Genomic DNA, 15,577 nt, shown 5'->3' on the forward strand with positions numbered 1-15,577 from the left:
GAAGACGAGCTAGCGGAACATCTGCTTCTGTTGGAGAGTCGATTCTTTGGATTGAAATGCTTAGACGTGAGACGCTTAGCCTTTCAGCTAGCGAAAAAAATGATTTACCGGCTACCTTTTGCAAGGAGACAGGAATCGCAGGTAAATGCTGGCTTGAGAAAGCCATTCGTAATTGACACTTTGCACTCCGGAAAGAATTTCCATTGCTAGAACCCGATGCTTCAATGAGCCGACGGTGAAGAAATTTTTCATAATGCTGACGGAAGTAATCGACGAAAGAAAAATTCCCCCTCACCGGCAGTTACTTCATTGCAGTCTTTTACTCAGATCCAATCCCGTGCCACCGGAAACTTCGTACCTCCGATGCTTATCTACCCGCGCGGTTGTATGAAGCAGGAACTGGAACGCGGAGCGCCGAACTGAACCCTCTTCAGGGCTCATTCTAGCGGCTGCATGCAATCGGATCTGTTTGTAGATTGGTTCAAACACTTTTTACAACATGTTTTGCTGATACTTGACGGACATGCATCTCATACTAAAAACCTCGAGTTCCTTGAGTTGGCTCGGGATAATTACGTAACAGTTGTATCCCTACCTACTCATTGTACACATCGTCTACAACCGCTGGATGTATCCTTCATGGAACCACTGAAGACATACTACAGCAAGGCTATTGAAAAGTTCCATCGGATTACGAATGGACAACCAGTGCGTCAGGCAAATATTGCGGCACTCTTTGGTGAAGCGTACAAGAAGGCTGCTATGGTGGCAACTGTCGAGAACGAATTTCCGAGAACGAATATGCTCTTCTGCACTAAGCACTATATTTCAACCACTCAGCATGGATTTATGCCGGGCCGCTCTTTCAGTACCAATTTGTTGGAGTTCACCTGGTCGTGCATCTCACAAATAGAACATAAAGCTCAAGTTGATGTGATATACACCGACCTCAAAGCAGCTCTCGATCGTTTGGACCACTCAATACTTTTGTGTAAAATCTCACGCCTAGGTGCCTCCCACCAGTTCATTGCATGGTTGAGCTCGTATTTACGTGGAAGAGTTCTACGCGTAAAACTTGGTTCTAGTATTTCATCGCAATTTACTAACAAGTCAGGAGTTCCCCAAGGAAGTAATATGAGGCCCTTACTATTCGCACTTTTCTTCAATGACGTGACACTGCTGCTGGGTGATGGCTGCAAGCTGGTGTATGCAGATTATTTGAAGTTGTTTTTGGAAGTACGAATTATCGAAGACTGCCGTCGCCTACAAAATTTCTTGAATGTGTTTACCAGCTGGTGTCGAAAAAACTGGCTTGTGGTTAGCATAACCAAATGCGAAGTTATAACCTTCCATCGCATTCTAAACCCGGTTATCTTCGACTATCGCATCGACGGATTGGAACTGAAGAGGGTTGATCATGTAAGGGATCTAGGTGTTCTTCTTGACACTAAACTTACATTCCACCTACATCACGCAACGATAATTTCGAAAGCTACACGCCAGCTTGGTTTCATATCAAAAGTCGCCCGTGATTTTAATGATCCGCACTGCCTAAGAACGCTCTACTGTTCATTAGTACGCCCACTAGTCGAGAACTGCAATTTGGATTGGTTTCCTCACCAACTTACTTGGAAGTTGAGGATTGAGCGTATTCAAAAACGATTCGTCCGTATTGCATTACGTGAGCTCCCCTGGCGTGATCCTGCTAACTTTTTTATCTGTATGCCTGAAGGGTACTGGGTACTAAAATGCCACTGCGACATTCTTGCTGATTGTCTTTTGTGGCGGGCCCCGATTGCTGTGCACAGGTTACGGATTGCTCGTACTCATTGATGGAGTAGAACTGTTTTGTTGTAAACCTGTACCCAAATTAGGTACAACATAGTTGATGAAACTAATTACCTGTTTGGGATTAGAGCTCCACACTTGGTATGGAGTTAGAAGGTTGCTTCCTAAGAAGTTGTAGGAAGCAAGAGCTTCGCAAGAGCAAAGCAAATGCTCTGAACTCTCTGGTTCAGATTTGCAGAATCGGCAGGTGTCATTCAACACTACACCGATTTTCTTTAAATGATAAAAAGCGGGACAGTGTCCGGTAAGGAGTCCCGTGATTATCCGTAGGTCACTACGATTTAGACTAATGCTAACTTACCTCCGTATCCAGATCGCTGCCGCTTGATCGGAATTGAAAGACTTGAACACCGTCGCCGATTGCATCAAGCTGTGTTTATGGCCAAATTACTCCATGGAGAAATCGACTCACCAAAGCTTTTGTCTCTCGTGAACTTTCGAGCATCACAACGCACTCTGCGTTCAACTGGATTGCTGCAGACCCCTTTTCATCGCATATCGTTCGGTTATAATGAGCCCGTTACCGCCTGTATAAGAACTTTTGCTTGTGCTGAGCACCCGTTTGACTTCAACGAATCCGTGGATAAATTCGTGCAGAAGATTAAAAGAACGAACATTTTATGAAATTGACACACACATTGTAATATTTATTAAGACCTTGGTCAGATAAATTGTAGAAATAAATAATAATAATAAAAAACATGTCTGTATTCAAGGATAAAGATTTCAGTCCTTTTGAAACCACGAATGTACCACTAGAAACTCCGGATAAACAACCCATTGAAATGAAGCAAATGAAAATTTCGACAGTTTCAAAATCCAGAGCATCGGTCGATCCGCTGATTACAGTGGAGCAAATGAATGTTTCAACATCAAACAGCCAGCCAGGATCAGCGTACTACAACGGAAAAGCATAAAATTCTACCACCCACACCGGTTTCACAAACTCCGGAAGACGACGACTCTGATTTCGAGTTCGTTGGATTTGAAGAAGAATTATTTACTCCGAAATTTTCTAAACATGTTCCGCACATGCAATCTCAACAAATCAACCTTCCAAGGAAAAATCTCATTCGACCCCGAGACATTATGCCAGTCCCCCAATTAGAAGAACGAGCCGTTCAAAAGCGAGGAAGAGCTCCGGAGAAAGCAGCGGTTCTGACGAGCGATGAGTACACCAACAATCTTCGGCTTAAAAGGATGAAGAAGGAGTAAGCTCCTGAAAAGCGCAAGAAGGAGAAAGCACGTAATAAGCGTGAAATATCGAAATCCGGATTTGCTACCAAAAATAAGAATGTTGAGAATCTTCTTTCGTTTGTGAAGACAGCTCGTTCCAAGCGTTAGAAATTGATTAATTGATTAATAATGTACAACTTATTCTTTCAAAACTTAGAAAAAGTATCATTGACGCCCACTCAACTTTCACAATTTTCTATAGACCACATTCCCGTTATTTTTTTTATTTTGTGCATGACCCCTTTCGGTTGATTTTCCAGAGTAGACATTTTTCTTGCTAACCATACAATTCTTATTGAGATTTAAACATGCTATTTTGCTATTTGAGGGGGTGACCCATCTTGTCCCGCTACTTTTTCACAGTGCAGAAAAAAAACCTTTTTTAAAAATTCTGTAAAATCGACCCGAAACTCGATTCTTATTATTTTTTGCCGTAATTATATTAAATATGTATTTATAATGAAACATATGTTCTAAAAGTAACTCTCGTAGATCATTTGAAGCATTCACAGTTTTTGTAAATAGTTTTTTGTTTCTTCCCTGCAAATTCGAAAGCAAAAATTAACAACACAAAGATCAGATCGTTCTTCAACAAAAGCAAGATAATTTATTTCCAGTGTCTGCCTCTTAGAACTCAAATTTTTACAGCGACCCTAAACGTGTAATTTATTTACGTACTTACTTACTTACTTACTTACTTAGATGGCCGTACGTCCTAAGACATGGCCTGCATAACGTGGTTCCGCCAATTCACTCGGTCCATGGCTGCCTGCCTCCAGTTCCGCGGGCACCCGGTACTTTGCAGATCGTGCTCCATCTAGTCCACCCATCTCGCTCGTTGCGCCCCTCGCCTTCTCGTTCCCGCCGGATTTGAAGCGAACACCAATTTTGCAGGGTAGCTATCCGGCATTCTAGCTACATGCCCAGCCCAGCGTATCCTCCCAGCTTTAGCCACTTTCTGAATACTGGGTTCACCGTAGAGGCGCGCAAGCTCGTGGTTCATCCTACGCCTCCACACTCCGTTCTCCTGCACACCGCCAAAGATGGTTCTTAGCACCCGACGTTAAAAAACTCCGAGTGCTCGCAAGTCCTCCTCGAGCATTGTCCACGTCTCATGCCCGTAGAGAACGACCGGTCTTATTAGCGTTTGGTACAGGATACACTTGGTGCGAAGATTCAGATTATGCGACCGTAGTTTTTTATGGAGCCCATAGTAGGCACGACTTCCACTGATAATACGTCTCCTTATCTCCCGGCTGGTATCGTTATTCTCAGTTACCAGAGAGCCGAGGTACACAAACTCGTCGACCACCTCGAACTCATCCCCGTCGATTGTTACCGTATTGCCTAGGCGTGCCCTGTCGTGCTCGGACCCACCTGCAAGCATGTACTTAGTTTTTGACGTATTAATCTTCAGTCCGATCCTATCTGCTTCACGTTTCAGTCGGGTATACTGGTCTGCCACCGTCTCAAATTTTCTGCCGACAATATCCACGTCATCCGCAAAGCAAATAAATTGACCTGATCTGTTGAAAATCGTGCCCCGCATGTCAAACCCCGCTCGTCTCATAACACCCTCTAGTGCGACGTTAAACAATAAGCAGGAGAGACCATCACCTTGTCGAAGCCCCCTGTGAGACTCGAATGGGTCCGACGTTCCACCCGAAATTCTCATACAACACTTCACATTCTCCATCGTAGCCTTAATCAGTCTTGTCAGCTTCCCCGGGAAGCCGTTTTCGTCTAGGATTTTCCATAGCTCTTGTCGGTTAATTGAATCGTATGCGGCTTTGAAACCGACGAAAAGATGGTGTGTAGGGACTCTAAACTCCCGGCACTTTTGGATGATCTGCCGCAGTGTAAAGATTTGGTCAGTCGTAGACCGTAGACCGAGAATTTATTTACGTATATTTACCTAAAAGCCAAAATTTCTCCCTAGCTCTCAGTCGGTAGTCATCGATAATCACAAAACTCGAAATCATATCTGTATGGCTTTATTTGTACCAAGGCTGTAGTTCAAAAAAACCGTTCTCACTCAACTAACCTAGCAACATGGTTTTTCGTTATGATACCTTTGGAAACTATATATTTGGACAAACAAAACGGAAAATGTTTGCAATTCTATTTCTTAGCTGTAAATTTTCGTTCGAGCACAAAAACTCAACAACACGTTTTAACACTTGTACTGTACGCTACTCTGAATAGGCCCTATAAACACGACATTTGCTGTCACTGAGTGCGGCTAAGAAGGTCTGAGTACACGCATAAATTGGACATAGATCCCAGAGCACGTCGGAAACTGGCAAACTCTGTAGGCGTTGATTTCCTTTACCGCATGCAGTGCTCCATGTAGCTAGTTGACGGTCATCCTGCAAATAGGCCGCTACGAGCGTGTTATTATCCTCCAGGCTCACTTGCGCGCTGCGAATCATGTTCGGCTCAACAACAGATCCTGTAATAACTTGAACAATGTGCAAAGCGCAAATCGATTCCAATTTCACTAGGCTAGCGATAATATAGCGAGCCCTTGGATGACGGCTGCTGGGCCGAGTTGTTATCATTATATAACCAGTCTTTTCACAATAATTCATCGCGGTAAATGGTCCGTCTACATTCAAACGAATTGATTCAACCCGTTGAGCAGCAGTATATTCGAAAAACCAACAAGATGTAAGTTTGCACACTAGAAACCCACCAAACGGAATCGAACTTGTTGGTGAAACTGGGCATATATTGATAATTGGCGAACAGTCACCCTCGGTTCGAAATTCTTCTACATACTGGTTGTTATTACGAATATCGTAAACATATACTATTCCCGATTGTGTGCCCAGATAAAGGAACTTGCTCCGTTCTCGATCAAAGGCACATGACCACACATTTGCATCAGAAGGAGTGAAGGTAATTACAGATCGGTTGTTGAATGAGAACAGTTTCACCCAGCGCTCGCTCGTAGCTGCTGTAAACAACTCGTCTTCAACATCTATACTAATATCGCGTATCATTCTACTAGAAACGTGCAGTACCGATGAATACTGGAATGCTGGAATGTCGATAAATTTTATCGAATATCCGGGGAAAAGGTTCTGAGTAGATTTTTGTGAAACTAGGAGATGTTGCCGTTTGCTTCCATAAACCATAACGCGACAGCCTGGATCTCGGCACAAATCAATGGTTTTATCCAGTGCCATTTTATAATTTCGAAACGACTTTCCGCCGACGCCGATTTCGCCCATCAGAGAAACACTAGAGCGAAGATCTCCAACACCTCGTTGTTCACAAAGTTTCAATTTAGCCCGAAGCTCACTTGCCACAGTTCGTTGCACCTCTAGTTCCATCCGCGCAACTTGCAATTCACCAGCCAGCTTACTCACCTTGAGTTTCTCTTCGTCGACTTGCTGCCTTAACCGAAGTTCCTCTGAATTATCCACGGCTTTCACTGCTTTTGCGTACAAATGCCGAATATCGCGCAGATGGGCTTTGGTTTTGCAAGTCGCACAACTGCGGCTTTGCATTGGATTGTCGTGCAACCAACGTTTGATACACATATAACCAAAAAGGTGACCACATTTAAGCGACACTAGCCGATGCTCACCAGTTAGAGTCCAGCTATCCAGGCAAATCGAGCAAATGGTTCCGTCGTCATCGTCGTCGTACTGCGGAGCGGTTACACTAGTTGGAGGTGGTGTTGTCTTCGAAGGAGTGTTGGTCCGTCGACGTTTTCCTGTGCAATAATAAACAAAGCAGGTCAGTGCAATCCCAAGTACACTAATGGTTTATTTTTCTACGCAATTCTGCAAATCACATGAAATTTAGACTGTGAAAATCGTATTTATTCTGAAAAATGCATTGGTAAAAGAGCTATTCTAAAATGCAGTAGCACAATAGATTACAACTAAAAGTGTTCTGTCTTTTTAAAGTAGAAGGTTCACTTTAAGAATTGTAGGAAATAATGACCATTAACCGGCAGTACCGCGTAAGAGGATTAAAACCGAAAGAACAACTCAGATCGAAGTTTATTGAACACGTGGATTTTATTGAATGCTACTTTACTGAAAAAGGAATGATCGAGTGAAAGAACAAAGGGTATACAAAGTATACAGAATATAAAGGTATTGCATGAGATCCTGGGTTTGATCACCTAGTTTGAGCTTGAGTGCTCGGTTCCAATAAGGTATCGAACAACCCGTTTAAGCTCTAACCAATCGCACTGCCGGGGGCAGCTTGTTTCTCTGCTGAGAATGGATAACGCTGCTGCAATATCCGGCCTGGAGTTCATAGCTACGTAGAGTAAAGCCCCCACCAAACTTTGATACTTTTCATTGTTCTGTAATAGTTCACTGCTCTGCTGCTTATAGTTTCCGATATCCAACGGAAGCTTGCTTAGTTTAGCTGCATCAAGTCCAAACCGCTCCGCAATTTCTTTAATAAACGACTGTTGGCTAATCGAATAAAAACCATCCCCGTTTTTCTTACTTTGATTCCTTTGACTCACTTCGCCGAGAGAAGAAATTTCAAACTCCTTTCGCAACTGGTTCTCTAGCATCGCCACATGTTGCTTGCCTTCACAAGCCACTATCATATCGTCGACATATATTAGGAGATAAATCCATTCACCGTTATCCAGACGCTTTGAGTACAAACACGGATCCGAAATCGACTGAGAAACCCCAAGTTTGACTAAAGTCTCTTCTACCGTGTTGTTCCACACTCTTGCCGCCTGCTTTAAGCCGTACAGACTGCGATTTAATTTACACACAAATGTTTTCTTTCCCGGTACAGAATAACCTAAAGGTTGCCGCATGAAAATTTCTTCATCGATTTTTCCATTTAAATATGCGTTCTTCACGTCGATATGCCATACTGAAAACTTTCGATGTCCTGCCACAGTAAGCAGTACTCGTAACGTTTGTTGCATCGCGACTGGTGCAAAAACTTCGGTGAAATCTGCACCATACTTCTGCGCGTACCCCTGTGCTACAAGTCTAGCTTTGTAGCGTACTGTTTGTCCAGAACAGTTTTTCTTCTTCCTATACACCCACTTCGATCCAGTTATTCGACGATCGGGCGGTGGTGGTACCAACTCCCACATATTATTATCCAATAGAGACTGATACTCTTCGTCCATAGCCTTTATCCATTTTACCTTGTCGACGCTCGATAATGCCTCTTGGTAACATTTCGGCTCAGCTTGGTCAAACCTACTAGGTAGCACACCTGCGTTCGACCGGTTTGATTTTCTAGGCTCGACTTGCATTTTTTCACCCTCAAACAACGACGATATATAAAAAAACTCATCATTAGAGTCATCCGCTAATGAAAATCCTCGTAGAGATGGTTCATCATCTTCGCTTTCTATTTCGGTATCACTGTTCACAGGTTGCAGGTCCGATTGTTCTGGTCTGATTTCAGAAAACGGCATTAAAACTTCGTCTTTCCTTTTTAACATTTCTCCTTTAGTTTTCTCCTCCTGAAATCTAGAATCTAGTTCTAAAAATTTCGCATTCCTGCTTATGGTAATTTTTCCCGTTTTCCGATCTAGAAAACGATACGCTTTCGATTTACAGTCATATCCGATGAAAGTTAACTTTTCTGCCTTGCTCTCTAACTTGCCACGTTTTTCACCTGGAATGTGAACAAACGCTTCACAGCCAAAGACCTTCAAAATGCTCAAATCTGGCTTACGTCCATGCCAGAGCTCATACGGGGTACGATGTACAGCTCGCGAGGGCAAACGATTCTGTATGAAAGCCGCAGTAGCGATCGCATCTCCCCAATAGCGCTTGTGTAGTCCCGCATCAAGTAGCATACAAACCGCCATATCATTGAGATAGCGGTTCCGCCGCTCCGCAACGCTGTTTTGTTGAGGAGAATACCCTGCCGTCAGCTGCATCTGGATACCTTCTTTGAGGTAAAATTCTTCTAGCTCGTTGTTCATATATTCGCCGCCCCTATCCGATCGTATGACTGACGGTTTCCTTCCGAACTGATTCTCCACTGCTCTCACGTAATTTTGAATGCATCGCTTCGCCTCCGACTTCTCTTTTAGCAGATACAACCACAAATACCTGCTATAGTCATCTAATATGGTCATGAAGAAGCGATTACCACCAGGAGTAATATTCCGCATCGGTCCGCATAAATCAGTATGCACTAGTTGCAACGGCTTTGTAGTCTTCCGCTCAGATTGCTGAGGAAATGGCGAACGCGTCATCTTTCCTTCCAAGCACTGTTCACAAACGTTATCAGCTGGACAGTCTGAAAATTTCACTCCCGACACGAGATTCTCCTTTTTCAAACGCTCGATAACTGCTATATCGCGATGTCCGAATCGGCGATGCCATGTATGTGGACAGTTCAATGAATGACGTTTTTCTGTTGACATGGCAGCATGCTCTAACTCTCTGAGAACATACAAACCCCCAGATCTCTCACCCATCACTATCACATTATTGTCAACATCGAGAATTTCAACAACATCACGTTTGAACAATACCTTATAACCATTTTCAGCTATCTTACTCACAGACAAAAGTCCAGATTCCAGGCCGGGAACATACAACACCTTTTTCAAGCTGATATCAACTGCTTTTCCAGCATCACTTAGACCTCTGACAACTCCGCCACCAGCTCCGCTAGATTACGAGCTGTTTCCATTCGCCATGACAACTGTTACAGTCGATAATTTTTCCAAACGAGTGAAAAAATCTTTATTGCTGGTCATGTGACGCGATGCTCCGCTGTCAACAGTCCACGAATGGCTCAGCTTTGCCCTAGCACAGACAGCTTCGTCCGCAACTTGCACCGAAAAACTGACAGCTCCACCATCCGAGTTTTTCGCTTGCTTTGCTTTTGCTGGCTGCTTGCTTCCTGTTGGCTTGCTGCTGGATGCCTCACCTTCCTCCCGAAATTTATGTTTCTGCGCTTGCCATTTACGGCAGTCTTTTTTAAAATGCCCAGGCTTTTTGCAGAAAAAACATAGCTTTTCTTTGTTCACTTTTTGTGTCATTAATCTTTGCTCTTCGCTGGACGTTTTTCCGCTACGTGATAAACGTGTGTGGTACTCGCTGACTAATTTAGACTTAACCAGTTCCATTGTAACATCCTCATCCTTCCGAGCCTCCAGGGCCGACGCTAAAGGATAGTAGGATTCCGGCATACTGCGAAACACCATTGCCACCTTTAGTTTTTCAGCCAGTTCCAATCCTGCATCCTCCGCACGTTCGAATAGCACATCCATATCAAGAAGATGCTTTTCAGCATCACCGTTCTCGGTTAGCTTAGCATCACAAAGACGATTCAGCAGAGATAGCTGGGAACTCGCAGTCGTTTTTTCATGGTAATTCCTAAGGACGTCCCATACAGCACTAGCACTTTCGCAGTCTTTGATCAGGGAGTATTGGCTACGATCAATGCAAAGGCCAATAGTCGCTCGGGCCTTTTTGTCTGCCTTCTTCCACGCGTCTGTAACAGGTTCTGGTTTCGATCCTTCAACAACGTACCACAGATCTTCTCGTTCGAGAAACATTTCCATCTCAAACTTCCATGTCAAGTAGTTTTGATGCGTTAGCTTCGCAATCGAAAACCTTGCAGGGTCCGCCATTTTATCTGCGAACTATTTCGCCACACAAAATACGACCGATAATGGCAAATGTTCTCGAAAAAAAACACTGCCAAACGACAAACCGATACACTAATCCTCCGCTGGGCTCAAAACTTGTAGGAAATAATGACCATTAACCGGCAATACCGCGTAAGAGGATTAAAACCGAAAGAACAACCCAGATCGAAGTTTATTGAACACGTGGATTTTATTGAATGCTACTTTACTGAAAAAGGAATGATCGAGTGAAAGAACAAAGGGTATACAAAGTATACAGAATATAAAGGTATTTCATTTTGTCGCATGTTCAGCGCACCAGCGTTCCCATTTTTTTTTAACAAGAATAAGGATTCGTTTGGTTTAGCAAGATATTTGTCGTATGTGCAAAATTAAGCCTAAAAGAGAATTTGTGCCAGTAGAATCATAGCGAGGGCCATGCATTTTTTACTGACCCCTAACAGATGGCAGCGAAATCTACGGTCAATGAACAGAGAGCCCTCATCCCGGCTGCAAATTGTTGCTCATTTTTAACGGAATATTGCATACCTCGTCCTAGTAGGAATAGGAACTATTGGAACGACCCTATAACTAGCTCTAGTTTCACTCACTTCCCAACTCTTCTTATCGCCTTCCAATGCTTCTTCTCGTTCTCATTTTTCTCTCTCGCTTTGCCAGTTTTCTTCTTGCTTTATAACACTACCTTCTCTCATATCCAGACCTACTTCGCGCTTGGTCGTCAACCCTTTCTTTCTAGCAATCCTCTTTGTGATTCTTTTGAACCCTCCCCCTCCTCTCTCCTTGATCTTCTCTCCAAAACTCCTCAACTTTCCATCTTTGTATTTATTCCCTCATATTTTGTCTCCCTTTATCCACTTCTTTTGTTCACTTCTCTTCACCACTTTCTTTCACATCGTTTACAAGTCACAAAGATAGAAGAGAGAGAGAAAGAGAGAAAAAAAAGGAGAAAAGAGAGTGAAGAAATGAGAGAAGAAGAAAAGAGAGTGAAGAAATGAGAGAAAAGAGAAAGGAGAGAGTACAGAGGAGAGAGGGGAGAGGAGAGAGGAGATTGGAGAATGGAGGATAGAGAGAAGAGAGAAGGCAGGAGACAGGAGACAGGAGGGGAGAGAGGAGAGAAAAGAGAGGTGAAAGCGGTGAGGAGAGGGGTGAAAGCAGTGAGGAGAAAAGAGAGAGGAGATAAATGGGAGGAGAGAGGAGAGCAGTGGGAGGAGAGAGGAGAGGGGAGATAGGAGAGAGGAGAGAAGAGAGAGGAGAGAGGAAAGAGGAGTGAGGAGAGAAGAGACCAGATTGATGAGAAAGGAAGAAAGAAAATAGGAGAGAAAAAACGAAGGAGGAGAGAGTAGAAAGAAAACAAAAAGAGCGAGAAAAAGCGAAACTAAGAAAAGAATACATAGTGTGCAACTCCGTGAAAAAATGGATTTCTGCCCCGCAAGTGTAGACGATTCAGCGAATTCAGGTCGCTTCGATTTCTTTCAATCAGCACATCGTTATACACTAAAGTCGCTTTTTACGCGGGGGATACGTGCCGCGTGAAAAAACCGCGTAAATTCCGGAATCAGCGTGAAAAAACCGCGTAAATTCCGGAACCCACGTAAAAGGAAGTAGCGTAAATTCCAGAATCCGCGTAAAAAACGCGTAGATTTCGGAATCCGCGTAAAAAAAACGCTTAAAAAGTGACCTTATTGTATTTTGAATATAAAATTTCTATCTTTTTTTATCTTTATTTTTAAGTTGGTTTTCAACCACAGACTGGTTCGCCACCGACAATCAATTTAATGAAAGTTAGACTCTTGAAAATTTTCCCTTTACGAGATTATATCTTTTACATAATTAACTTTCAGTGCTAGGAAATTTTAAATTTTAAAATGACTTGACGCTTCGCTGGAAGGTGACGAGTCTCTCCCGAGCCGAGGCTCGAACCTACGACGACTGGCTTGTTAGGCCAGCATCGAACCTCGAGACCATCTGGGAGATTATTTTTATTTTCATATGTTCAACAAATTTGAGAAGATTCATATACGAGCCCAAAGAATACCTATGAACTGATAAAGTCCATCTGATATATTTTTCGAATTAGAACGAAGTCATGGCGCATTACGCAGTGAAGCCACTTATTAAACACCCAAGCATGCGATGCCATTGCTTGTTGGAACACTTTGTAGAAAAAAAAAATCTTTCTATTGTCCTGTAAAACATTGTACTTCATAAAACAATGAGGACTTAAATCGCTAATAGCTCGTTCGGACTGAACTAGGGGATAGTGTGAAATCAGTAACCCTAAAAAAGGGCTCACCTATACAGATTTGCAGTTAGTTATCCTGGGAAACCTGTAGGTCCGTTGTTTATGTACAAGAGGGCGCCGCTTCCGACGGTATATTGTTGTGAAATGTACCCCACATGGCCGTGTAACAATAAACTGACCCTCTCATTGCTACAACACAATATATCATTAAGCTAAACGATGGGATTGAGTCCTGAAAACGATGTGCACAAAACAAAAAGTAGCAACGAAATAATATGCATACTATGACTCCACGGTCATACGCAGAAGCAGAAATATTTCGAGTATTGTTCCTATTCCAAACTATTATTACTGCGTAGTAAGAAAATTTAGCCCACTTTCAAAAACCATACTCACTATTTCTTGGAGAGTCCCCAACGATTCGTACAGCAGATGGTCCAGCTAGGCCATCTGATCTGTGTTCTGACCGCAACGTGTCTTCGATCAAAACTATGGGTCCGTCCATTGTAGCAGCCATAATTGCCCTTGGTGTACTCGCAAGCTCACCATCTACTCTATCTCCACTGCCATCACTTCCTCCACCTTGGTCATCATCAATAACTTCAACCGTTGCCTGCGCTTCCGGAACTGGGTCAACTATTAAATTGTTATTCAGTATAATCACGGGCGAGAGAAAACCTGGTTGCTGGATCCGTCGAAGATCGATTTCCATATTGATTGTTGGCTGTTCGAATACCATGGCGGCTTGTTCTTGACCCAAATCTACAGGTGGTTCTGACCCTGGATACGCTGGCTGGTAAATCGCATCTTGATCACCCTGCTCAGTGTTTGAATTAGAATCTTCTGATTGCACTGCTAGTGGTAACGTCTGTAATCTTTCGGGTTCTTCCTCAAACATGCTCGATGACCCAGCGGAGGTATTTTGATCAGAATCATCTGCAGCTTCCATGACTTCTACAAGACAGCAATTATCAACAAACAGACGCTATGAATTTCATTAGTAAACACCAATATTAGACAATTGCTTCTACTGTCCAAATAGAATCCCATCCAAGCCACTGCAAACTCCAATTCTTTCGACGCGTTTCTTTGTTTATGTGTTGCAACACAAATCAGCTGCTGAGAAAAACGTCAATCGAAATTCACATAAACCACTGCAACTCTTTCAAACACATAACAACGCTTGTAAGGAAAACTCGCTCTCCTTGAAAACACAGTGACGAGGATTTATGTTTTAGAATCCTTGCTAAAAGTACAACGCACAACTAAATTTACTTCGATAGACCAATTCCACACTGATTAATTTAGCTTCAGGAACAGTTAAACCACAGATAACAGATATCCAAGCTAGAACAAAAAATTCGCGAAATCGTGTGTAAAATTTAAAATTCTTACTTGTTTGGAATGCTAACGACATCTTTCTGCAACTTGCGACTTTAACCACTTTAGTGATGGCAGCGCTGGATTATAGTCAAGGCTGCCAGACGCAAGAAAATTCTCACAAATAGTAGAGTCGCTGTTTTTGCAACGATATAACACTGTTTTTGTGAGGTTTGTGTTTTTTTTTTTTTTCATATCAACACTAAAACAAACAAATTAATCGCAAATATAAACTGGGATTGAATACAATTGTCGATTATGTACAAATTACGACTGCTCAAAATTTCTACATTAAAAAACGGCAACGCTTCTTATTGAAATAATATCGATAAGAGCTGGAAAACTATTGATTTTATCGAATCATTGACCACTAAGTGTTCTTAGCGCCACCATACTGTGTATTGCGACATGCTGAAAAACTGTTGCGTCTTTTTACACATGAAGCTTGGATGTCTGTTATCTGTGGTTAAACGCAACAACACTGATACGTAAACAAAGTTTGACTGCGAGATTTTAGCTGAATGAAAGAAACAAAAAGAATTTTTATAGCTAAAAGAAAGGTTGCCAGTACAATTTTTTTAGTACTTTAAGTATTGTCCTTTCACAAAAAAATTAGAATGCAGAGTATTTTCAAAAAAAAGAAGAAGCAACACCCGCAACTGACAGACATCTCAAACACTGGTAAAAAAGTGTTGTAAAGAATAGCACTCGAAACACGTTCAACTGGGGATAGTGAAATGTTCGTAATTGAAATACGAAAATATCCGAATAAGTTTTAATCTCTATACCTCATTAGTTAATTATGGTCTTTTTATTTGTTTCTTAGGTTTTCGTTTGTCTTGATCGAGCAAAGAATATCATATTCATCATCAAAGGCATGTACGATTTATTGCCATCCGTGATGGGCACCATTTCTCCTATTTTTAGATCGGTTAGTGAACATAATACGACAACATAGTACGAGTTTGTTAAAGTTCGCATGCTTTTGGCGATTTGATGTATTTATCACAACAATGCCATGATATTTAAAATAAAAGCCGTGGTAAAACTATGTTTGTAAAGCTCAATTTTGAAGATGCAGGAGACAGACATAGAAACGATGCGCTGTACACTTTTGAGGTACTGGAAAACATTCATGTTATCTCAGGAAACAAATTTCAAAAAAAAAGACTTTCTGAAGCATAGGAATTCCAAAGCTGGAACAAACAGAAATTTTAGGGAAACTAGGCCTTCGAACTTTGTTTGGTGGT

The 15,577-nt window shown here is 42.3% G+C and overlaps 1 protein-coding gene across 2 annotated transcripts; it reads right to left on the reverse strand.

Moving 5' to 3' along the window:
• Positions 1–5,062: 5,062 nt before the first annotated feature.
• LOC129721544 (E3 ubiquitin-protein ligase RFWD3) lies at positions 5,063–14,204 on the reverse strand. 2 transcript variants are annotated; one of them, XM_055674245.1, is made up of 3 exons: positions 13,956–14,204; positions 13,344–13,901; positions 5,063–6,808 (listed from the first exon to the last, which is right to left on the reverse strand). In XM_055674245.1, the coding sequence occupies exons 2-3, from the start codon at positions 13,894–13,896 to the stop codon at positions 5,277–5,279; spliced, it is 2,085 nt and encodes a 694-aa protein (XP_055530220.1). In that variant the 5' UTR covers positions 13,897–13,901; positions 13,956–14,204; the 3' UTR covers positions 5,063–5,276. The 2 variants fall into 2 exon arrangements, with proteins under 2 accessions (XP_055530220.1, XP_055530219.1); XM_055674244.1 differs by having other exon boundaries at positions 13,344–14,204.
• Positions 14,205–15,577: the final 1,373 nt, after the last annotated feature.

This window comes from Wyeomyia smithii, chromosome 2, assembly GCF_029784165.1.
Source record: "Wyeomyia smithii strain HCP4-BCI-WySm-NY-G18 chromosome 2, ASM2978416v1, whole genome shotgun sequence".
Taxonomy (NCBI): Eukaryota; Metazoa; Arthropoda; class Insecta; order Diptera; family Culicidae; genus Wyeomyia; species Wyeomyia smithii.

Coding starts and splice junctions, on each gene's coding strand:
- LOC129721544 (XM_055674245.1), bottom strand. CDS start 13,896: ATGGAAGCTGCAGATGATTCTGATCAAAATACCTCCGCTGGGTCATCG. Junction 6,809..13,343: donor TGGGGACTCTCCAAGAAATA/GTGAGTATGGTT, acceptor ATTATTGCACAG/GAAAACGTCGACGGACCAAC.